The sequence below is a fragment of the Plectropomus leopardus genome, chromosome 5 (assembly GCF_008729295.1).
Source record: "Plectropomus leopardus isolate mb chromosome 5, YSFRI_Pleo_2.0, whole genome shotgun sequence".
Classification (NCBI taxonomy): domain Eukaryota; kingdom Metazoa; phylum Chordata; class Actinopteri; order Perciformes; family Serranidae; genus Plectropomus; species Plectropomus leopardus.
The window spans coordinates 5,862,633-5,889,083 of record NC_056467.1 but is presented as its reverse complement, the minus strand read 5'-3'; the positions used below and the strand labels follow the sequence as shown (position 1 = coordinate 5,889,083).

General features: G+C 34.9%; 1 protein-coding gene across 1 annotated transcript; it reads left to right on the top strand.

The window, feature by feature from the left end:
* Nucleotides 1-1,194: 1,194 nt before the first annotated feature.
* Nucleotides 1,195-3,733, top strand: her13 (hairy-related 13). The gene is made up of 4 exons (XM_042487284.1): nt 1,195-1,545; nt 1,772-1,858; nt 1,957-2,038; nt 2,925-3,733. The coding sequence occupies exons 1-4, from the start codon at nt 1,459-1,461 to the stop codon at nt 3,383-3,385; spliced, it is 717 nt and encodes a 238-aa protein (XP_042343218.1). The 5' UTR covers nt 1,195-1,458; the 3' UTR covers nt 3,386-3,733.
* The last annotated feature ends 22,718 nt before the right edge of the window (nt 3,734-26,451 follow it).

The following is a 26,451-nucleotide window of genomic DNA, read 5'->3' as shown; positions in this document are numbered from 1 at the left end:
GATCTGGAACAGAGATCTGGGGGTGGCGAGGTGCCAAAACCCTCCACTTGAAAGGTCTGAAACTCTTCCCTCGTTTGGGACAGTAGAGTTTAGTGGTGCTTTTTGAGGAAACGCCGTGCCTAAAAAAGGCACCTGAAAACACATAATTGCGTTCACCTGAGGGATGGCACAAATGCCAGCGTGGTCCTTTATGGAGCAGACAGAGCTGCTCCATTGTGAGAGTAATTTGCATGATAATACCGTGTACAAAACATCATGAGGATAATAAGGAGGGCGGAGGGTTGAGCGCACTTACTAAATATAAACAAATAGACATTGTTCGCTAAAGGACCAAACCAAACGCACAAAGCCTAATACGGATACCGCAAGAACTAGCAATATTTAATTCCACGGAGTTCAAAAGTTATTTATATGATAAAAACCTCATAATTTGCATGCTTATCCACAAACACCGCTACACAATAAAGAAAGCGCTGATTGTGCATCAGCAACATCAACCAGATATTACAAACTCTCCTTCAGCAGACGCAGGCAACGTGAGAATTCAATTGCACACAAATCAGAAGTCACCAAACAAACGGAGAACAAACGAGGCGCAGGCCAACACCTGTCGCTTTCTTTGGAGAAGGGCCCTTAATTCCCCCGGCTGATTCAGTTTGGGCCGAGGGGCCGCCAGCAGCAGCTGCCAACTGAAGGCATCGCGTTACATCCGCCAAAACAGCCGGGTAAATCTGCAGAGGCTCGGACACAAAAGCATCCAGAAAGAGAAATGGGTCGGGTAGAAAAATAGACATGAGCAGATACTCACTGGTGGTAATAGTTAGATGCTCTAACGCGTCAAAATGGGCAGAAAATTACCCAATAAGGGGAACAAAATCAGCTAATTTGACTAATGTCACCAAATTATATTCTACACTCAACCAACTCTCTCTCCAATGAAAGAATAACAGTTTTTAAAACATTTGCCACAGAGTTGTACTTAAAAAGATATTGTTTGTATTATTTTAACAGGCTATTCGGCATGATAGTGAATTCTGTACAGCTGGATGTTAGTACACATTGTGAAGGTGGCAAAAAAAAACAAAGCGGTCGGTCCCTTGACCCAACAAACTGTCTGATTAAAGCCCATCCAGCTCCTCGGGGCGCAGACCGGGGCTGACCGGAGACAATAGAAGTGGGCGCTCATTGGCTCCGGCCGTGTGCGCTCTGTTGTTCCCCAGCGAGAGCAGCTCAGCCCCTATTCACATGTTAATAAGCCCCTATAAATACTAACAACAGCCACTCAGCGCCAGCAGCACGTCTCACTAGGATTACACAATAAACACAGGGCACCTCGCCTCGCCTGCGAGTTGGTCGATTTTTTTTTTCTTCGTGTAACCGGTTCCGTTTGCCAGCTGCCCCTCGCTGACGGGAAAAAGCAGCAGTGGGAGAAGCCACCGAAGCGGCGATCCAACTAACATGGCCCCCTCGGCTCGGCCCAGCAACACCGGACTGGATATGGAAGAGGATGAGACCTACTACGGGATTCAGAAAGCGGACAGAAAGGTACACGCTGGTACTGATGAGGGAATAACTGGACACAGTTGGCAGTGGCGCACTTGTCACGCCGGTGACAGTCTGTAATGCACCGCACATCGCTGCAAAATGCTGTTTTATTTATTAAACAGATCATTATTACATCCACATACGGCTGCAGCTCCAGAGAGCAAGATTTGATCAATTGTCGTTAGTTTGTGTCACTGAATCAAGTGTGATCTTTGTGTTCGTGCAGACCAGGAAACCTTTGGTGGAGAAGAAGAGGCGAGCTCGCATCAATGAGAGTCTGCAGGAGCTGCGGACTCTGCTGGCAGACACAGACGTGAGTACGCACGTAGCTGGTGCACCTCAGCTCACCTGGCCGTGTGACGCAGAGGTACATTTCGGTTTCTGATGAAGATCTGCCGGTTGTTTCCACAGTTTCATTCCAAGATGGAGAACGCAGAGGTGCTGGAGATGACCGTGAAGAAGGTGGAGGACATACTGAAGAACAGAACCCAAGGTGTGCAAGACTCTTTGTTGTTTACACCCAAATATTATGTAAGCCCATAGGTTGACAGCATGTGCATTTGTCTTCCAGTAAACATAAAAGAAGTAGAAGATTTTTATTTTGACCAAATTTAAGACATTAACAATATAAAATTATGCAGAATTGTTGCATAAAAATGTAGTAGTAATGTATGAAGTGTGCAGGAAATCAAGTATTGCTGCTGAAAATATTCTTCTGGGGCACTCCAAACCCACCATTTAATATGCTGAAAAGACCCTTGCATAGGGCTAATGAATGAGTTTTGATTTTAAAATCCTGTATCTGACACCCTGCTGACTTATCTTTGCATATTTTCAGACATGGATCAAGGGATGTTGATGTGTATGCATGCTTGAAGTTCAACATACAATTTAAAGCAGTCTCTTGCAACCTGGGGGTTGGGACACCCACACTGGGTAACAAGATACATTGCAGAGGGTGACAAGATGTTTAACAGAAGAGGAAAGCAGAAGAAAAAACACATTTCAGCTACACTGAGTTATGCTGTTTTTGTCATCGTTTCCTCTTTCCTTTAAATACTGCAAACTGTTACATCTTCAGGTCTTAGAATTATTCATATAAAACAAGAACACATAATAACTTTGCTTCTACTGGTCACATAAAGGGGGCATTTGCATGAAGAGGATTTACAGGTAGACATTTCTTTAAATTAAGGGAGCAAAAGACTAAAAGCAGCCACCAATTTAGGGTGGAAGTTTTTTGTTATTTTATCAAAAGGTTTAATCTGATTTTCCCTAAGTATTTTAAGTCATGTGAAATGGAAACCACCCAACTGATGGCTGGGACAATAAGAGGTCCAACTGCACTGTAATTTCAGTCTTTCTCTCTCCTCCCACAGAAACAGACGCACTCAACAGAGAAGCCAGCGAGAGGTTTGCAGCCGGCTATATTCAGTGCATGCACGAGGTCCACATGTTTGTGTCCAGCTGTCCTGGCATAGATGCAACGGTGGCGGCGGAGCTCCTCAACCATCTCCTGGAGTGTATGCCGCTGAATGAGGACCACCTCCAGGACGTGCTGATGGATCTAATCACTGACACTTCTGGGACTAATGGCAGCACTTGGCACGGGGGCGACGAGGCTCTCTGCACAACTCTAGATTCACCCGGGGGCAGAAGTCTGTCCAGCAGCTCGTCCTCGGCCCTCTCCCCGGCCCCCTCCACCACGTCCAGTGAGGATCTGTGCTCCGACCTGGATGAGACCGACAGTGAGCACAACCAGAGCACCACTGAGGGCTTGGAGAACAGGGAGGCGCTGGCCACCATGACCTACGCTCGGTCTATGTGGAGACCGTGGTAGGGGCCTAAAGTTTTGATGGAACGCAATTTGGATATGTTGAAGCAGCTTTTTTTTTTAAAGATGGGACACTGGGCCTCTTACTGAAAGGAAAAATTCCACCCTACAGCACATAAAACACTTGAAAACAACTGTTTTTGGGGGTGTAATTTGCATTCTTGGCTTATTTACCCTTGCAGTCATCTGGCCACATGCATGGAGTTTGTTTGTTTTTTCTGGATTCCACACGTCAATGTTCAATAATCACATTTTAAGAGACCAATCTCTTCACTGTCAACAGCCTCAGTTGATTACAATGTAATGCAAGCTCAGATCTCTTTTGTGGAAGGACCATGGCAGTGGCTATTCTCTTCACCCACAACTGAATGCAGCAAGTTTGAATAATTTCCTTGGCATTCTGGGAGATGTAGGAAAAAGAAAAACGCTCCTCAAGTGCTTTGGATATCAGAAAAATGTCTAAAGGTTGGAGTTGTCCTTTATCTCATTAGAGGGGCCCTCCACTCCAGGGCCCCTCCAGCTTTGGGGCCTCCTGAAAGTGCTTCTTCCTTTAGTGCTTTTTCCTTTTCAGTAGTGGCTTTGAGCCCATTTTGTGAATTTTTCTTTACATCTGGAGAAAAATGAAATATTCACTTATAACTCAACAAAGGACAGACGAGGAACAGTTCACACTTTTTTGTGTCGATGACTCTGTATATATAGGGATTTGTATGTGGAGAAAAGCTCTTTTAGAAACCAAGAAGTTTGGCAATGCCTCTGATTAATATAAATATTTCTATTGTATTTCATAAAGGCCTGTAGATTATTGGACCAGTAGTCTCATTCAGAATGACCACTTTATTGTTGTAATGATGTTTAGAAATGCCAGTACAATGTCTGAATTTGATAAATAAAATAATGTAATTAAAAAGCTGTTGTCTGACTCAATTACCATCAGTAATATAATAGGAAAATGGACTATCTTCAAAAATAAAAATAAATCATTTATATGGTTAATACATTTTTCATCAGAGAAATTTGTGAGAAAAAATATTGTCGGGGAATTTTTTTTTTTAATTTATTTTTTATTATTAAAAACAGCATTTGTCACAATATATTGTTAAAAATATATGAAACAATGTGGATCAAAGCAAAAAATAAATAAAATAAAACAATACACAAAAAACATGATTTCTCACAATCTTTTTTCCACACAACAGGAACCAATGTGGTTTATTGCAATAAATAAAAAAACATTGAATTTAGAAACAACAAGAAAAACAACATTTTTTGCAAGCTTTTGTCCAAATAATAGGAACCAATTTGGTTTATAGCAATGAACAAATGAAACAACATTTCTCACAGTCTTTTGTCCAAATAATAGGAACCAATGTGGTTTTAGTAAAACAGTCATTCTCACAATGTAGTGTCTCACAAAGGAACAACTTTGTGAATGTTTTGCACCTTTACTTTGCAAATGCTCATAAAACCCCCCCAAAATATATCACTTTACAAATTAAGATTCTCAAGACATGCTCTCCACTAGTTAATAACACCTTCCCTTCCTGGATCCGATCTCCTTTCGCCACCAGGACGCGCAATGCGTGCGTGTGCACACATGAAAGAGTCGCACCTCTCTCAAGTGTCTTCGCTCTCACCTGCGATACAATGAGCACATAAACAAAGGACTGTGAGATCCTGTCTGGACAGTGTCTGGACCAGCCACCGGCCTGCAGCGACGCACCGGCGGCGAGAGACGTGGCTCTTACTGCCTCATAGAAAATACAAACGTCAAAACCCTTTCTCTAGTCCTAGTCTTTCATTACATATCCCAGACCAGCAGGCTACGTCTAATCTTTGGTGTAAAATCGCCTGGCGTTCATTTTTCAGTGTCTGTTGTCAGATAATCCTGGAGTTTTTACGGAATAATTAACAGGAGGAGGAGGAGGAGGAGGTGGAGAGTGCTCACGAGCTGGACTTGGGTGTGAACGTTGGAGGAAACACATTGAAATGGGAGCGGAGGAGACACGCTGATCAAAGCTGAGGCCATTTGACAGAAGAGCGTCAAAGCCCGCACAGCTGAGGGGACACTACAAAGGATACAAGCAGGCTCAGATTCTTCAAAGGGAACAGTAAACGCACACACACACACACACACACACACACACACAGACACACACACACACACATACACACGCACACACACACAGTGGGAACTGAGACCCCAAGTAAGCAAAGAAGTTTTCATATGTCTATTTATTTATTTATTTTTGAATAAAAGTAGTTCAATGTGAAATAATCCATTTCTAAGTTCTGCACACATATTCCAAAGTAAAATTAGACTAAATGTGATCAGCATAGTATAGACTACCTTTACAAAGTAAATGGCTCCACCCATTACAACCTGGAAACCCAAAACTTGTTTTTGTTTTTGGCCTTTGAGTAATAACCCCTTAAAACCTGAGCAAATTGCCTTTAATGGCTTCATTTCTTTCAAAAACAATGAAAAAGGCAATGGGCAACTTAAGAAGAAATAAGTCTAAATAACACCAAATAAATATAGAAAAAGTACCTAAAAATAAGCAAAAAAAGGTTATGTTACAGCTCAGCTGAGGAGGATGCCATTAATGTTACCTTCCTGCACTGTCTTGAGTACAAGATGTCATGTGACCATATAACATGACATTTTAATTAGTGAGCCATGACAAAATGAAAAGTTCTGATCAGCTGTCACCAAATTTTAACCACCAGTTCCTAGTTTAACATCCACAAGGACAGCTGTCTTTCTTGGAAACATTTACTTCTTAACTTGCTCTGTTTTTGGTCTCTTGTAGATTTCAGCCAAACCCTGTTTCAAACAAATTAAATTAAATAACAGCGAACAATGTCTGGAAACATATACCTAGTTCCTAAACACACCATTATGATTTTGGACGGTTGTATGGTTTGTAACCTTATAATGTTTATGTTTGGATTTATGGAGCAGGTGGGTGGATGGGTGTGGATGCTGATTGTAAGGACCCTCAGATAAATTAAATTACAGTCACACCCTGTTCTGGGTGGTCACAACAACACATCTCTGAGCTGAAACCTTGAAAAAAAACCTTAAACTTTCACGTAGCTTAAACATAACTGCATTTTCCCTGCAAGGAATTCCCAGTATTATGATAAATAAGGCACTCACGTTTATGATATTACATGCAATTCTGTGTTTTTTGAAGATGGACATATGTACAAACCAGAGTTAATGACTGTGGGAATACTTCCCTCCATCAAACCTCTGCATGTCACCACAATCTGCCAACTGAAAACGACACATGACAGGCTGACCACATTACCGGATTTAGTTTTGGCGGGGAAGAGGGTGGGGAAAAAGATAGACAGGGGGGCAGACTTTGTGTCCAAATGCATCAGCTGTGTGTATGTGAGCGTGCATATGAATTCTGAGGTTAAAGGTCAGTGCAATGCAACAGTTGGTGTGAGAGTGAATCAACGGCGTAGGCGAGCATATGGTGCTGAAACAGATCCCCAGGGAACCCTGTCATCCTCTGCGTCTTCCCAACTGTCTTTGACTGCGAGACAACAGTCACTTCATATCAGGCAGCAACTGCATGTGAGACACAACACTCTCTATCAGCAGTTTAATTTTACCTCTTATCTTGGCACATGAAAGCAAGTTTTGTACACAGACAAAGATCTAAAATGCAAGAAAATGCAAATCATTTAAAGGGACCACCAATTTTTTTTACACATATAGGTCATTGTAATACTTGGGATTTTAGCAATTGTCCAGCTCAATACAAATGCATTCGGCCACCTTTACTGCACCAAAGAGGAAGAGATGTCTTTAAGTTTGTCCCATAATGACGCTTACTGCCACAACTGATAATTACAGCAAATTCACAGATTTTTGGCAGCCTATGATAGATTATTCTACAGGATGGTTTTTATCAAACCAATGTATTATAGAGTTTATCATGATAGTGACGCATCATAGTATACAAAGTGGGAATAAAGGCCAAAAAAAATGCTAAAAACCTCATAGTTTACCATGTCACAAAAATGGCCAACAAGGCAATAGTATAGTATGTCGAAAAAAGTCAAATTTTGACCCCACCTAAAAATGGCTAAAAATTACATAGAATAACTTGCAGATACTGGTTATTGTATACAAAGTGGGAATAAAGGCCAAACAAATGCGAAAAAACCTCATAATTGAGTATGTCAAAAAAATGGCCAACAAGGCAATAGTATAGTATGTTGAAAAAAGTCAAATTTTGACCGCACCTAAAAATGGCTAAAAACTACATAGAATAACTTGTAGAGACTGGTTATTGTATACAAAGTGGGAATAAAGGCCAAAAAAATGCAAAAAAAACCTCATTATTTTGCATGTCAAAAAATTGGCCAACAAGGCAATAGTATAGTATGTTGAAAAAAGTCAAATTTTGACCGCTCCTAAAAATGGCTAAAAATTACAAAGAATAACTTGTAGAGACTGGTTATTGTATACAAAGTGGGAATAAAGGCCAAAAAAATGCAAAAAACCTCATAATTGAGTATGTCAAAAAAATGGCCAACAAAGCAATAGTATAGTATGTCGAAAAAAGTCAAATCTTGACCATACCTAAAAATGGCTGAAAACTACATAGAATAACTTGTAGAGACTGGTTATTGTATACAAAGTGGGAATAAAGGCCAAGAAATGCTAAAAACCTCATAGTTTAGCATGTCACAAAAATGGCCAACAAGGCAATAGTATAGTATGTCGAAAAAAGTCAAATTTTGACTGCACCTAAAAATGGCTAAAAACTACATAGAATAACTTTTAGACATGCGTAATAGTATACAAAGTGGGAATGAAGGCCAAAGAAATGCTAAAAACCTCATAGTTTAGCATGTCACAAAAATGGCCAACAAGGCAATTGTATAGTATGTCGAAAAAAGTCAAATTTTGACCGCTCCTAAAAATGGCTAAAAATTACATAGAATAACTTGCAGGTACTGGTTATTGTATGCAAAGTGGGAATAAAGGCCAAACAAATGCGAAAAACCTCATAATTGAGTATGTCAAAAAAATTACCAACAAGGCAATAGTATAGTATGTCGAAAAAAGTCAAATTTTGACCTCTCCTTAAAATGGCTAAAAACTACATAGAATAACTTGTAGAGACTGGTTATTGTATACAAATTGTGAATAAAGGCCAAAAAAATGCTAAAAACCTCATTATTTTGCATGTCAAAAAAATGGCCAACAAGGCAATAGTATAGTATGTCGAAAAAAGTCAAATTTTGACTGCACCTAAAAATGGCTAAAAACTACATAGAATAACTTTTAGACATGCGTAATAGTATACAAAGTGGGAATGAAGGCCAAAAAAATGCTAAAAACCTCATAGTTTAGCATGTCACAAAAATTGGCCAACAAGGCAATAGTATAGTATGTCGAAAAAAGTCAAATTTTGACCGTTCCTAAAAATGGCTATAAACTACATAGAATAACTTGTAGAGACTGGTTATTGTATACAAATTGGGAATAAAGGCCAAAAAAATGCGAAAAACCTCATTATTTTGCATGTCAAAAAAATGGCCAACAAGGCAATAGTATAGTATGTCGAAAAAAGTCAAATTTTGACCCCGCACCTAAAAATGGCTAAAAATTACATAGAATAACTTGTAGAGACTGGTTATTGTATACAAAGTGGGAATAAAGGCCAAAAAAATGCTAAAAACCTCATAGTTTTAGCATGTCAAAAAATGGCCAACAAGGCAATAGTATAGTATGTCGAAAAAAGTCAAATTTTGACCGCACCTAAAAATGGCTAAAAACTACATAGAATAACTTGTAGAGACGCTGGTTATTGTATACAAAGTGGGAATAAAGGCCAAAAAAATGCAAAAACCTCATTATTATTGAGCATGTCAAAAAAATGGCCAACAAGGCAATAGTATAGTATGTCGAAAAAAGTCAAATTTTGACCCCTCCTAAAAATGGCTAAAAAAAATACATAGAATAACTTGTAGAGACTGGTTATTGTATACAAAGTGGGAATAAAGGCCAAAAAAATGCGAAAAAACCTCATAATTTTTAGCATGTCAAAAAATGGCCAACAAGGCAATAGTATAGTATGTCGAAAAAAGTCAAATTTTGACCGCTCCTAAAAATGGCTAAAAACTACATAGAATAACTTGTAGAGACGCTGGTTATGTATACAAAGTGGGAATAAAGGCCAAAAAAATGCAAAAAAAACCTCATAATTTAGCATGTCAAAAAAATGGCCAACAAGGCAATAGTATAGTATGTCGAAAAAAGTCAAATTTTGACCCCTCCTAAAAATGGCTAAAAACTACATAGAATAACTTGTAGAGACTGGTCATAGTATACAAAGTGGGAATAAAGGCCAAAAAAATGCAAAAAACCTCATTAATTTAGCATGTCAAAAAAATGGCCAACAAGGCAATAGTATAGTATGTCGAAAAAAGTCAAATTTTGACCCTCCTAAAAATGGCTAAAAACTACATAGAATAACTTGTAGAGATGGTTAATAGTATACAAAGTGGAATAAAGGCCAAAAAATGTAAAAAAAAACCTCATATTTAGCATGTCAAAAAAAAATGGCCAACAAGGCAATAGTATAGTATGTCGAAAAAAGTCAAATTTTGACCCCTCCTAAAAATGGCTGAAAACTACATAGAATAACTTGTAGAGACTGTTAATAGTATACAAAGTGGGAATAAAGGCCAAAAAAAATGCAAAAACCTCATAGTTTAGCATGTCAAAAAAATGGCCAACAAGGCAATAGTATAGTATGTCGAAAAAAGTCAAATTTTGACCCCTCCTAAAAATGGCTAAAAATTACATAGAATAACTTGTAGAGACTGGTTATTGTATACAAAGTGGGAATAAAGGCCAAAAAAATGCGAAAAAAACCTCATAATTTAGCATGTCAAAAAAATGGCCAACAAGGCAATAGTATAGTATGTCGAAAAAAGTCAAAATTTTGACCGCTCCTAAAAATGGCTAAAAACTACATAGAATAACTTGTAGAGACACTGGTTATTGTATACAAAGTGGGAATAAAGGCCAAAAAAATGCTAAAAACCTCATAATTTAGCATGTCAAAAAATGGCCAACAAGGCAATAGTATAGTATGTCGAAAAAAGTCAAATTTTGACCCCTCCTAAAAATGGCTAAAAACTACATAGAATAACTTTTAGAGACTGGTTCATAGTATACAAAGTGGGAATAAAGGCCAAAAAAATGCGAAAAAAAACCTCATAATTTAGCATGTCAAAAAAATGGCCAACAAGGCAATAGTATAGTATGTCGAAAAAAGTCAAATTTTGACCCCTCCTAAAAATGGCTAAAAACTACATAGAATATAGCTTGTAGAGACTGCCTATATTGTATACAAAGTGGGAATAAAGGCCAAAAAAATGCTAAAAACCTCATAATTTAGCATGTCACAAAAATGGCCAACAAGGCAATAGTATAGTATGTCGAAAAAAGTCAAATTTTGACCCTCCTAAAAATGGCTAAAAACAACATAGAATAACTTGTAGAGACTGGTTATTGTATACAAAGTGGGAATAAAGGCCAAAAAATGCGAAAAAAAACCTCATAATTGAGTATGTCAAAAAAATGGCCAACAAGGCAATAGTATAGTAGTATGTCGAAAAAAGTCAAATTTTGACCCTCCTAAAAATGGCTAAAAACTACATAGAATAACTTGTAGAGACTGGTTATTGTATACAAAGTGGGAATAAAGGCCAAAAAAATGCAAAAAACCTCATAATTTAGCATGTAAAAAAAAATGGCCAACAAGGCAATAGTATAGTATGTCGAAAAAAGTCAAATTTTGACCGCTCCTAAAAATGGCTAAAAACTACATAGAAATAGCTTTGTAGAGACGCGTCATAGTATACAAAGTGGGAATAAAGGCCAAAAAAATGCATTAAAAAACCTCATAATTTAGCATGTCAAAAAAATGGCCAACAAGGCAATAGTATAGTATGTCGAAAAAAGTCAAATTTTGACCGCCTCCTAAAAATGGCTAAAAACTACATAGAATAACTTGTAGAGATGGTTATATGTATACAAAGTGGGAATAAAGGCCAAAAAAATGCTAAAAACCTCATAATTTAGCATGTCAAAAAAAATGGCCAACAAGGCAATAGTATAGTATGTCGAAAAAAGTCAAATTTTGACCCCTCCTAAAAATGGCTAAAAACTACATAGAATAACTTGTAGAGATGTATATTGTATACAAAGTGGGAATAAAGGCCAAAAAAAATGCTAAAAAACCTCATATTTAGCATGTCAAAAAAATGGCCAACAAGGCAATAGTATAGTATGTCGAAAAAAGTCAAATTTTGACCCCTCCTAAAAATGGCTAAAAACTACATAGAATAACTTAGAGACGCTGGTTATTGTATACAAAGTGGGAATAAAGGCCAAAAAATGCGAAAAACCTCATAATTTAGCATGTCAAAAAATGGCCAACAAGGCAATAGTATAGTATGTCGAAAAAAGTCAAATTTTGACCCCTCCTAAAAAATGGCTAAAAACTACATAGAATAACTTTGTAGAGACTGGTTATTGTATACAAAGTGGGAATAAAGGCCAAAAAAATGCGAAAAACCTCATAATTTAGCATGTCAAAAAAAATGGCCAACAAGGCAATAGTATAGTATGTCGAAAAAAGTCAAATTTTGACCGCTCCTAAAAATGGCTAAAAACTACATAGAATAACTTGTAGAGATGACGTCATATTGTATACAAAGTGGGAATAAAGGCCAAAAAAATGCTAAAAACCTCATAATTTAGCATGTCAAAAAAATGGCCAACAAGGCAATAGTATAGTATGTCGAAAAAAAAAGTCAAATTTTGACCGCTCCTAAAAATGGCTAAAAAACTACATAGAATAACTTTTAGAGACGCGTTATAGTATACAAAGTGGGAATAAAGGCCAAAAAAATGCGAAAAACCTCATAATTTAGCATGTCAAAAAAAATGGCCAACAAGGCAATAGTATAGTATGTCGAAAAAAGTCAAATTTTGACCGCTCCTAAAAATGGCTAAAAAAACTACATAGAATAACTTGTAGAGACTGGTTATAGTGTATACAAAGTGGGAATAAAGGCCAAAAAAATGCGAAAAAACCTCATAATTTAGCATGTCAAAAAAAAATGGCCAACAAGGCAATAGTATAGTATGTCGAAAAAAGTCAAATTTTGACCGCTCCTAAAAATGGCTAAAAACTACATAGAATAACTTGTAGACGCGTCATAGTATACAAAGTGGGAATAAAGGCCAAAAAAATGCAAAAAACCTCATAATTTAGCATGTCAAAAAAAAAATGGCCAACAAGGCAATAGTATAGTATGTCGAAAAAAGTCAAATTTTGACCCCTCCTAAAAATGGCTAAAAACTACATAGAATAACTTGTAGAGATGGTTATTGTATACAAAGTGGGAATAAAGGCCAAAAAATGCGAAAAAACCTCATAATTTAGCATGTCAAAAAAAATGGCCAACAAGGCAATAGTATAGTATGTCGAAAAAAGTCAAATTTTGACCGCTCCTAAAAATGGCTAAAAACTACATAGAATAACTTTTAGAGACGCGTCATAGTATACAAAGTGGGAATAAAGGCCAAAAAAATGCGAAAAAAAAAAACCTCATAATTTAGCATGTCAAAAAAAATGGCCAACAAGGCAATAGTATAGTATGTCGAAAAAAGTCAAATTTTGACCGCTCCTAAAAATGGCTAAAAACTACATAGAATAACTTGTAGAGACTGGTTATTGTATACAAAGTGGGAATAAAGGCCAAAAAAATGCGAAAAACCTCATAATTTAGCATGTCAAAAAAAATGGCCAACAAGGCAATAGTATAGTATGTCGAAAAAAGTCAAATTTTGACCGCTCCTAAAAATGGCTAAAACTACATAGAATAACTTTTAGAGACGCGTCATAGTATACAAAGTGGGAATAAAGGCCAAAAAAATGCAAAAAAAAACCTCATAATTTAGCATGTCAAAAAATGGCCAACAAGGCAATAGTATAGTATGTCGAAAAAAGTCAAATTTTGACCGCTCCTAAAAATGGCTAAAAACTACATAGAATAACTTGTAGAGACTGGTTATTGTATACAAAGTGGGAATAAAGGCCAAAAAAATGCTAAAAAAACCTCATAATTTAGCATGTCAAAAAAATGGCCAACAAGGCAATAGTATAGTATGTCGAAAAAAGTCAAATTTTGACCCCTCCTAAAAATGGCTGAAAACTACATAGAATAACTTGTAGAGACTGGTTATTGTATACAAAGTGGGAATAAAGGCCAAAAAAAATGCAAAAACTCCTCATAATTTAGCATGTCAAAAAAATGGCCAACAAGGCAATAGTATAGTATGTCGAAAAAAGTCAAATTTTGACCCGCTCCTAAAAATGGCTAAAAACTACATAGAATAACTTTGTGGAGACTGTATAGTATACAAAGTGGGAATAAAGGCCAAAAAAATGCTAAAAAACCTCATAATTTTGCATGTCAAAAAAATGGCCAACAAGGCAATAGTATAGTATGTCGAAAAAAGTCAAATTTTGACCGCTCCTAAAAATGGCTAAAAAACTACATAGAATAACTTTTAGAGATGCGTAATAGTATACAAAGTGGGAATAAAGGCCAAAAAAATGCGAAAAAAAACCTCATAATTTAGCATGTCAAAAAATGGCCAACAAGGCAATAGTATAGTATGTCGAAAAAAGTCAAATTTTGACCGCTCCTAAAAATGGCTAAAAAATTACATAGAATAACTTGTAGAGACTGGTTATAGTATACAAAGTGGGAATAAAGGCCAAAAAAAATGCTAAAAACTCATATTTAGTATGTCAAAAAAATGGCCAACAAGGCAATAGTATAGTATGTCGAAAAAAGTCAATTTTGACCGCTCCTAAAAATGGCTAAAAACTACATAGAATAACTTTTAGAGATGCGTCATAGTATACAAAGTGGGAATAAAGGCCAAAAAAATGCAAAAACCTCATAATTTAGCATGTCAAAAAAATTGGCCAACAAGGCAATAGTATAGTATGTCGAAAAAAAGTCAAATTTTGACCCCTCCTAAAAATGGCTGAAAAAACTACATAGAATAACTTGTAGAGACTGGTTATTGTATACAAAGTGGGAATAAAGGCCAAAAAAATGCTAAAAAACCTCATAATTTAGCATGTCAAAAAAAAAAATGGCCAACAAGGCAATAGTATAGTATGTCGAAAAAAGTCAAATTTTGACCCCCTCCTAAAAATGGCTAAAAACTACATAGAATAACTTGTAGAACTGGTTATTGTATACAAAGTGGGAATAAAGGCCAAAAAAATGCTAAAAACCTCATAATTTAGCATGTCAAAAAAAAATGGCCAACAAGGCAATAGTATATAGTATGTCGAAAAAAAGTCAAATTTTGACCGCTCCTAAAAATGGCTAAAAACTACATAGAATAACTTGTAGAGACTGCGTCATATAGTATACAAAGTGGGAATAAAGGCCAAAAAAATGCGAAAAAAACCTCATAATTTAGCATGTCAAAAAAATGGCCAACAAGGCAATAGTATAGTATGTCGAAAAAAGTCAAATTTTGACCGCTCCTAAAAATGGCTAAAAATTACATAGAATAACTTGTAGAGACTGGTTATTGTATACAAAGTGGGAATAAAGGCCAAAAAAAAGCAAAAAACCTCATAATTTAGCATGTCAAAAAAAATGGCCAACAAGGCAATAGTATAGTATGTCGAAAAAAGTCAAATTTTGACCCGCTCCTAAAAATGGCTAAAAAACTACATAGAATAACTTTTAGAGATGCTGGTTAATAGTATACAAAGTGGGAATAAAGGCCAAAAAAATGCTAAAAACCTCATAATTTAGCATGTCAAAAAAATGGCCAACAAGGCAATAGTATAGTATGTCGAAAAAAGTCAAATTTTGACCCTCCTAAAAATGGCTAAAAACTACATAGAATAACTTTTAGAGACGCGTCATAGTATACAAAGTGGGAATAAAGGCCAAAAAAAATGCCAAAAACCTCATAATTTAGCATGTCAAAAAAATGGCCAACAAGGCAATAGTATAGTATGTCGAAAAAAGTCAAATTTTGACCCCTCCTAAAAATGGCTAAAAACTACATAGAATAACTTGTAGAGACTGGTTATATGTATACAAAGTGGGAAAAAGGCCAAAAAAATGCAAAAAACCTCATTTTGCATGTCAAAAAAATGGCCAACAAGGCAATAGTATAGTATGTCGAAAAAAGTCAAATTTTGACCCCTCCTAAAAATGGCTAAAAACTACATAGAATAACTTGTAGAGACTGGTTATTGTATACAAAGTGGGAATAAAGGCCAAAAAAAATGCAAAAAAACCTCATAATTTAGCATGTCAAAAAAATGGCCAACAAGGCAATATAGTATAGTATGTCGAAAAAAAGTCAAATTTTGACCCCTCCTAAAAATGGCTAAAAACTACATAGAATAACTTGTAGAGACTGGTCATAGTATACAAAGTGGGAATAAAGGCCAAAAAAATGCAAAAAAACCTCATAATTTAGCATGTCAAAAAAAATGGCCAACAAGGCAATAGTATAGTATGTCGAAAAAAGTCAAATTTTGACCCTCCTAAAAATGGCTAAAAATTACATAGAATAACTTGCAGAGACTGGTTATTGTATACAAAGTGGGAATAAAGGCCAAAAAAAAAATGCTAAAAAAAACCTCATAATTTAGCATGTCAAAAAAATGGCCAACAAGGCAATAGTATAGTATGTCGAAAAAAGTCAAATTTTGACCGCTCCTAAAAATGGCTAAAAACTACATAGAATAACTTGTAGAGACGGGTTATTGTATACAAAGTGGGAATAAAGGCCCAAAAAAATGCAAAAAAAACCTCATAATTTAGCATGTCAAAAAATGGCCAACAAGGCAATAGTATAGTATGTCGAAAAAAGTCAAATTTTGACCCCTCCTAAAAATGGCTAAAAACTACATAGAATAACTTGTAGAGACGGTCATAGTATACAAAGTGGGAATAAAGGCCAAAAAAATGCTAAAAACCTCATAATTTAGCATGTCAAAAAAAAAATGGCCAAAAAGGCAATAGTATAGTATGTCGAAAAAAGTCAAATTTTGACCGCTCCTAAAAATGGCTGAAAACTACATAGAATAACTTGTAGAGACACGTTATAGTAGTATACAAAGTGGGAATAAAGGCCAAAAAAATGCTAAAAACCTCAAAGGCATGTCAAAAAAATGGCCAACAAGGCAGATAGTTTAGTGTCCTAAAAAAAGTCAATTTTTGTCGAAAAAATGGCTAAAAACTAAAATTTTGAATAACTTGTAGAGTGCTGTTAATAGTATACAAAGTGGGAATAAAGGCCAAAAAAACTCAAAAACCTCATAATTTTAGCATGTCAAAAAAATGGCCAAAAGGCAATGTATAGTATGTCGAAAAAAGTCAAATTTTGACCGCTCCTAAAAATGGCTAGAAAAATAATAGCAATAACTTGTAGTGAACTAATAATTACAGAAAAGTGGGAATAAAGGCCAAAAAAAAAAAACCTCAAATTTAGCATGTCTCAAAAAAAGGTTGAAGGCAATAGTATAGTATGTCGAAAAAAGTCAAATTTTGACCCCTCCTAAAAATGGCTAAAAACTACATAGAATAACTTGTAGAGACTAGTCATTGTATACAAAGTGGGAATAAAGGCCAAAAAAAAAAAAAAATCATAAGGAGCGATGTCAGAAAAATGGCCCAAGGCCAATGGGTATGAGTATGTCGAAAAAAGGTCCATAGAATAACTTTTCAGCTGCGCACTAATCAACCAAAAAAAGGCCAAAAACCTCATATTTAGCATGTCAAAAAAGCATGGCCAACAAGGCAATAGTATAGTATGTCGAAAAAAGTCAAATTTTGACCACTCACAAACCTAAAAACTGGCTGTAAAAACACATAGAATAGCACTTGTAGAGAGGTTACATAGTAAACAAAGTGGGAATAGTAAGGCTTCAAAAAATGCAAAAAACCTCATAATTCAGCATGTCAAAAAAAAAATGGCCAACAAGGCAATAGTATAGTATGTCGAAAAAAGTCAAATTTTGACCGCTCCTAAAAATGGCTGAAAACAACATAGAAATACTTGCAGAGATGCGTCATAGTATACAAAGTGGGAATAAAGGCCAAAAAAAAATGCTAAAAACCTCATAATTTAGCATGTCAAAAAAATGGCCAACAAGGCAATAGTATAGTATGTCGAAAAAAGTCAAATTTTGACCCGCTCCTAAAAATGGCTAAAAACTACATAGAATAACTTGTAGAGACGGTCATAGTATACAAAGTGGGAATAAAGGCCAAAAAAATGCAAAAACCTCATAATTTTGCATGTCAAAAAAATGGCCAACAAGGCAATAGTATAGTATGTCGAAAAAAGTCAAATTTTGACCGCTCCTAAAAATGGCTAAAAACTACATAGAATAACTTGTAGAGACTGGTCATAGTATACAAAGTGGGAATAAAGGCCAAAAAAATGCTAAAAACCTCATATTTTAGCATGTCAAAAAAATGGCCAACAAGGCAATAGTATAGTATGTCGAAAAAAGTCAAATTTTGACCGCACCTAAAAATGGCTAAAAACTACATAGAATAACTTGTAGAGACTGGTTATTAGTATACAAAGTGGGAATAAAGGCCAAAAAAAAATGCTAAAAACCTCATAATTTAGCATGTCAAAAAAATGGCCAACAAGGCAATAGTATAGTATGTCGAAAAAAGTCAAATTTTGACCCCTCCTAAAAATGGCTAAAAACTACATAGAATAACTTGTAGAGAGACGGTTATTAGTATACAAAGTGGGAATAAAGGCCAAAAAATGCTAAAAACCTCATAATTTTAGCATGTCAAAAAAAATGGCCAACAAGGCAATAGTATAGTATGTCGAAAAAAGTCAAATTTTGACCGCTCCTAAAAATGGCTAAAAACTACATAGAATAACTTGTAGAGATGGTATATTGTATACAAAGTGGGAATAAAGGCCAAAAAAATGCTAAAAACCTCATAATTTAGCATGTCAAAAAATGGCCAACAAGGCAATAGTATAGTATGTCGAAAAAAGTCAAATTTTGACCGCTCCTAAAAAATGGCTAAAAACTACATAGAATAACTTGTAGAGACGCGTCATAGTATACAAAGTGGGAATAAAGGCCAAAAAAATGCAAAAAAAACCTCATAATTTGCATGTCAAAAAAATGGCCAACAAGGCAATAGTATAGTATGTCGAAAAAAGTCAAATTTTGACCTCCTAAAAATGGCTAAAAACTACATAGAATAACTTGTAGAGACGTCATAGTATACAAAGTGGGAATAAAGGCCAAAAAATGCTAAAAACCTCATATTTTAGCATGTCAAAAAAAAATGGCCAACAAGGCAATAGTATAGTATGTCGAAAAAAGTCAAATTTTGACCCCTCCTAAAAATGGCTAAAAAAACTACATAGAATAACTTGTAGAGATGCGTCATATAGTATACAAAGTGGAATAAAGGCCAAAAAAATGCTAAAAACCTCATAATTTAGCATGTCAAAAAAAATGGCCAACAAGGCAATAGTATAGTATGTCGAAAAAAGTCAAATTTTGACCCCCTCCTAAAAAATGGCTAAAAACTACATAGAATAACTTGTAGAGACTGGTTATAGTATACAAAGTGGAATAAAGGCCAAAAAAATGCTAAAAAAACCTCATAATTTAGCATGTCAAAAAAATGGCCAACAAGGCAATAGTATAGTATGTCGAAAAAAAGTCAAATTTTGACCGCTCCTAAAAATGGCTAAAAACTACATAGAAATAACTTGTAGAGACTGGTTATCATAGTATACAAAGTGGGAATAAAGGCCAAAAAAATGCTAAAAAACCTCATAATTTAGCATGTCAAAAAAATGGCCAACAAGGCAATAGTATAGTATGTCGAAAAAAAGTCAAATTTTGACCGCTCCTAAAAATGGCTAAAAACTACATAGAATAACTTGTAGAGACGCGTCATAGTATACAAAGTGGGAATAAAGGCCAAAAAAATGCTAAAAACCTCATAATTTAGCATGTCAAAAAATGGCCAACAAGGCAATAGTATAGTATGTCGAAAAAAGTCAAATTTTGACCGCTCCTAAAAATGGCTAAAAACTACATAGAATAACTTGTAGAGACGGGATACTTAGTATACAAAAGTGGGAATAAAGGCCAAAAAAAATGCGAAAAAACCTCATAATTTAGCATGTCAAAAAAATGGCCAACAAGGCAATAGTATAGTATGTCGAAAAAAGTCAAATTTTGACCGCTCCTAAAAATGGCTAAAAAACTACATAGAATAACTTGTAGAGACGCGTCATAGTATACAAAGTGGGAATAAAGGCCAAAAAAATGCTAAAAACCTCATAATTTAGCATGTCAAAAAAATGGCCAACAAGGCAATAGTATAGTATGTCGAAAAAAGTCAAATTTTGACCGCTCCTAAAAATGGCTAAAAACTACATAGAATAACTTGTAGAGACGCGTCATAGTATGTATAAAGTGGGAATAAAGGCCAAAAAAATGCTAAAAACCTCATAATTTAGCATGTCAAAAAAAATGGCCAACAAGGCAATAGTATAGTATGTCGAAAAAAGTCAAATTTTGACCGCTCCTAAAAATGGCTAAAAACTACATAGAATAACTTGTAGAGACTGGTTATTGTATACAAAGTGGGAATAAAGGCCAAAAAAATGCTAAAAACCTCATAAAATTTAGCATGTCAAAAAATGGCCAACAAGGCAATAGTATAGTATGTCGAAAAAAGTCAAATTTTGACCGCTCCTAAAAATGGCTAAAAACTACATAGAATAACTTGTAGAGACTGTCATAGTATACAAAGTGGGAATAAAGGCCAAAAAAAATGCTAAAAACCTCATAATTTAGCATGTCAAAAAAATGGCCAACAAGGCAATAGTATAGTATGTCGAAAAAAGTCAAATTTTGACCGCTCCTAAAAATGGCTAAAAACTACATAGAATAACTTGTAGAGACGCGTCATAGTATACAAAGTGGGAATAAAGGCCAAAAAAATGCTAAAAAACCTCATAATTTAGCATGTCAAAAAAAATGGCCAACAAGGCAATAGTATAGTATGTCGAAAAAAAGTCAAATTTTGACCGCTCCTAAAAATGGCTAAAAACTACATAGAATAACTTGTAGAGACTGGTATAGTATACAAAGTGGGAATAAAGGCCAAAAAAATGCTAAAAACCTCATAATTTAGCATGTCCAAAAAAATGGCCAACAAGGCAATAGTATAGTATGTCGAAAAAAGTCAAATTTTGACCGCTCCTAAAAATGGCTAAAAACTACATAGAATAACTTGTAGAGACGGGTCATAGTATACAAAGTGGGAATAAAGGCCAAAAAAATGCTAAAAACCTCATAATTTTGCATGTCAAAAAAAATGGCCAACAAGGCAATAGTATAGTATGTCGAAAAAAGTCAAATTTTGACCGCTCCTAAAAATGGCTAAAAACTACATAGAATAACTTGTAGAGATGGATATCATAGTATACAAAGTGGGAATAAAAAGGCCAAAAAAATGCTAAAAAACCTCATAATTTAGCATGTCAAAAAAATGGCCAACAAGGCAATAGTATAGTATGTCGAAAAAAGTCAAATTTTGACCCTCCTCCTAAAAATGGCTAAAAACTACATAGAATAACTTGTAGAGACGCGTCATAGTATACAAAGTGGGAATAAAGGCCAAAAAAATGCAAAAAAACCTCATAATTTTAGCATGTCAAAAAAATGGCCAACAAGGCAATAGTATAGTATGTCGAAAAAAGTCAAATTTTGACCCCTCCTAAAAATGGCTAAAAACTACATAGAATAACTTGTAGAGACGCGAGTCATAGTATACAAAGTGGGAATAAAGGCCAAAAAAATGCTAAAAACCTCATAATTTGCATGTCAAAAAAATGGCCAACAAGGCAATAGTATAGTATGTCGAAAAAAGTCAAATTTTGACCGCTCCTAAAAATGGCTAAAAACTACATAGAATAACTTTTAGAGACGCGTCATAGTATACAAAGTGGGAATAAAGGCCAAAAAAATGCTAAAAACCTCATAATTTAGCATGTCAAAAAAAATGGCCAACAAGGCAATAGTATAGTATGTCGAAAAAAAGTCAAATTTTGACCCCTCCTAAAAATGGCTAAAAACTACATAGAATAACTTTTAGAGATGGTCATAGTATACAAAGTGGGAATATAAAGGCCAAAAAAATGCTAAAAACCTCATAATTTAGCATGTCAAAAAAATGGCCAACAAGGCAATAGTATAGTATGTCGAAAAAAGTCAAATTTTGACCGCTCCTAAAAATGGCTAAAAACTACATAGAATAACTTGTAGAGACGGGTTATAGTATACAAAGTGGGAATAAAGGCCAAAAAAATGCTAAAAACCTCATAATTTTGCATGTCAAAAAAATGGCCAACAAGGCAATAGTATAGTATGTCGAAAAAAGTCAAATTTTGACCGCTCCTAAAAATGGCTAAAAACTACATAGAATAACTTGTAGAGACGCGTCATAGTATACAAAGTGGGAATAAAGGCCAAAAAAATGCTAAAAACCTCATAATTTTGCATGTCAAAAAAATGGCCAACAAGGCAATAGTATAGTATGTCGAAAAAAAAGTCAAATTTTGACCGCCTCCTAAAAATGGCTAAAAACTACATAGAATAACTTGTAGAGACGGGATATTGTATACAAAGTGGGAATAAAGGCCAAAAAAATGCTAAAAAACCTCATAATTTAGCATGTCAAAAAAATGGCCAACAAGGCAATAGTATAGTATGTCGAAAAAAGTCAAATTTTGACCGCTCCTAAAAATGGCTAAAAACTACATAGAATAACTTGTAGAGACGTCATAGTATACAAAGTGGGAATAAAGGCCAAAAAAAAATGCTAAAAACCTCATAATTTAGCATGTCAAAAAAATGGCCAACAAGGCAATAGTATAGTATGTCGAAAAAAAGTCAAATTTTGACCCCCTCCTAAAAATGGCTAAAAACTACATAGAATAACTTGTAGAGACGCGTTATAGTATACAAAGTGGGAATAAAGGCCAAAAAAATGCTAAAAACCTCATAATTTTGCATGTCAAAAAAATGGCCAACAAGGCAATAGTATAGTATGTCGAAAAAAAGTCAATTTTGACCGCTCCTAAAAATGGCTAAAAACTACATAGAATAACTTGTAGAGACGGATATGTATACAAAGTGGGAATAAAGGCCAAAAAAATGCTAAAAACCTCATAATTTAGCATGTCAAAAAAATGGCCAACAAGGCAATAGTATAGTATGTCGAAAAAAGTCAAATTTTGACCGCTCCTAAAAATGGCTAAAAAAACATAGAATAACTTGTAGAGACGCGTTCATAGTATACAAAGTGGGAATAAAGGCCAAAAAAATGCGAAAAACCTCATAATTTAGCATGTCAAAAAAATGGCCAACAAGGCAATAGTATAGTATGTCGAAAAAAGTCAAATTTTGACCGCTCCTAAAAATGGCTAAAAACTACATAGAATAACTTGTAGAGACTGGTTATACTGTATACAAAGTGGGAATAAAGGCCAAAAAAAATGCTAAAAACCTCATAATTTAGCATGTCAAAAAAATGGCCAACAAGGCAATAGTATAGTATGTCGAAAAAAGTCAAATTTTGACCGCTCCTAAAAATGGCTAAAAACTACATAGAATAACTTGTAGAGACGCGTCATATTGTATACAAAGTGGGAATAAAGGCCAAAAAAATGCAAAAAACCTCATAATTTAGTATGTCAAAAAAAAATGGCCAACAAGGCAATAGTATAGTATGTCGAAAAAAGTCAAATTTTGACCGCTCCTAAAAATGGCTAAAAACTACATAGAATAACTTTTTAGAGACGTCATAGATATAGTATACAAAGTGGGAATAAAGGCCAAAAAAATGCTAAAAACCTCATAATTTAGTATGTCAAAAAATGGCCAACAAGGCAATAGTATAGTATGTCGAAAAAAGTCAAATTTTGACCGCTCCTAAAAATGGCTGAAAAAACTACATAGAATAACTTGTAGAGACGGGTTATAGTATACAAAGTGGGAATAAAGGCCAAAAAAATGCTAAAAACCTCATAATTTTGCATGTCAAAAAAATGGCCAACAAGGCAATAGTATAGTATGTCGAAAAAAGTCAAATTTTGACCGCTCCTAAAAATGGCTAAAAACTACATAGAATAACTTGTAGAGACGGGTCATAGTATACAAAGTGGGAATAAAGGCCAAAAAAATGCTAAAAACCTCATAATTTAGCATGTCAAAAAAAATGGCCAACAAGGCAATAGTATAGTATGTCGAAAAAAAAAGTCAAATTTTGACCCGCTCTAAAAATGGCTAAAAACTACATAGAATAACTTTTAGAGACGCGTCATAGTATACAAAGTGGGAATAAAGGCCAAAAAAATGCGAAAAACCTCATAATTTAGTATGTCAAAAAAATGGCCAACAAGGCAATAGTATAGTATGTCGAAAAAAGTCAAATTTTGACCGCTCCTAAAAATGGCTAAAAACTACATAGAATAACTTGTAGAGACGGGATACTGTATACAAAGTGGGAATAAAGGCCAAAAAAAATGCTAAAAACCTCATAATTTTGCATGTCAAAAAAATGGCCAACAAGGCAATAGTATAGTATGTCGAAAAAAAGTCAAATTTTGACCGCTCCTAAAAATGGCTAAAAACTACATAGAATAACTTGTAGAGATGTGTAATATGTATACAAAGTGGGAATAAAGGCCAAAAAAATGCTAAAAACCTCATAATTTAGCATGTCAAAAAAATGGCCAACAAGGCAATAGTATAGTATGTCGAAAAAAGTCAAATTTTGACCGCCTCTAAAAATGGCTAAAAACTACATAGAATAACTTTAGAGACGCGTCATAGTATACAAAGTGGGAATAAAGGCCAAAAAAATGCGAAAAACCTCATAATTTAGCATGTCAAAAAAATGGCCAACAAGGCAATAGTATAGTATGTCGAAAAAAAGTCAAATTTTGACCGCTCCTAAAAATGGCTAAAAACTACATAGAATAACTTGTAGAGACGGGATACTGTATACAAAGTGGGAATAAAGGCCAAAAAAAATGCTAAAAACCTCATAATTTAGCATGTCAAAAAAATGGCCAACAAGGCAATAGTATAGTATGTCGAAAAAAAGTCAAATTTTGACCGCTCCTAAAAATGGCTAAAAACTACATAGAATAACTTTTAGAGACGCGTCATAGTATACAAAGTGGGAATAAAGGCCAAAAAAATGCGAAAAACCTCATAATTTAGTATGTCAAAAAAATGGCCAACAAGGCAATAGTATAGTATGTCGAAAAAAGTCAAATTTTGACCCCTCCTAAAAATGGCTTAAAACTACATAGAATAAGTTGTGGAGACGGGTTATAGTATACAAAGTGGGAATAAAGGCCAAAAAAATGCTAAAAACCTCATAATTTTGCATGTCAAAAAAATTGGTCAAAAAGGCAATAGTATAGTATGTCGAAAAAAAGTCAATTTTGACCGCTTCTAAAAATGGCTAAAAACTACATAAAATAACTTGTAGAGACGGTCATACTGTATACAAAGTGGGAATAAAGGCCAAAAAAAAATGCTAAAAACCTCATAATTTTGCATGTCAAAAAAAATGGTCAAAAAAGGCAATAGTATAGTATGTCGAAAAAAAGTCAAATTTTGACCGCTCCTAAAAATGGCTAAAAACTACATAGAAATAACTTGTAGAGACGTGTCATAGTATACAAAGTGGGAATAAAGGCCAAAAAAATGCTAAAAACCTCATAATTTAGCATGTCCAAAAAAATGGTCAACAAGGCAATAGTATAGTATGTCGAAAAAAAGTCAAATTTTGACCGCTCCTAAAAATGGCTAAAAACTACATAGAATAACTTGTAGAGACGGTTATTGAATACAAAGTGGGAATAAAAAAAAAATGCTAAAAACCTCATAATTTAGTATGTCAAAAAAATGGCCAACAAGGCAATAGTATAGTATGTCGAAAAAAGTCAAATTTTGACCGCTCCTAAAAATGGCTAAAAACTACATAAATAACGTTTAGAGACGCGTCCTATAGTATACAAAGTGGGAATAAAGGCCTAAAAAAAATGCTAAAACCTCATAATTTGCATGTCAAAAAATTGGTCAAAAAGGCAATAGTATAGTATGTCGAAAAAAAAGTCAAATTTTGACCGCTCCTAAAAATGGCTAAAAACTACATAGAATAACTTGTAGAGACGGGATTACTGTATACAAAGTGGGAATAAAGGCCAAAAAAAATGCTAAAAACCTCATAATTTTGCATGTCAAAAAAATGGTCAAAAAAGGCAATAGTATAGTATGTCGAAAAAAAAGTCAAATTTTGAACCGCTCCAAAATGGCTAAAAACTACATAAAATAACTTGTAGAGACGGGATACCGTATACAAAGTGGGAATAAAGGCCAAAAAATGCTAAAAACCTCATAATTTAGCATGTCCAAACAAATGGTCAACAAGGCAATAGTATAGTATGTTGAAAAAAGTCCAATTTTGATCGCATCTAAAAATGGCTAAAAACTACATAAAACAACTTTTAGAGATGCGTCATAATACACAAAGTGGGAATAAAGGCCAAAAAAATGCTAAAAACCTCATAATTTAGCATGTCAAAAAAATGGCCAACAAGGCAATAGTATAGTATGTCGAAAAAATCTAAATTTTGACCCCTCGTAAAAGTACCTGAGAACTACATAGAATAGCTTGTAGAGACGCGTCATAGTACACAAAGTGGGAAAAAAGGCCAATGAAGTCCAAAAAACTTTTAATTTAGCATGTCAAAAAAAATGGCCAAAAAGGCAATAGTATAGTATGGCGAAAAACGTCAAATTTTGACCGCTCTTAAAAATGGCTGAAAACTACACAGAATAACTTGTAGAGAAGCGTCACAGTACACAAAGTGGGAATAA

Coding starts and splice junctions, on each gene's coding strand:
- her13 (XM_042487284.1), top strand. CDS start 1,459: ATGGCCCCCTCGGCTCGGCCCAGCAACACCGGACTGGATATGGAAGAG. Junction 1,546..1,771: donor TTCAGAAAGCGGACAGAAAG/GTACACGCTGGT, acceptor GTGTTCGTGCAG/ACCAGGAAACCTTTGGTGGA. Junction 1,859..1,956: donor CTCTGCTGGCAGACACAGAC/GTGAGTACGCAC, acceptor TTGTTTCCACAG/TTTCATTCCAAGATGGAGAA.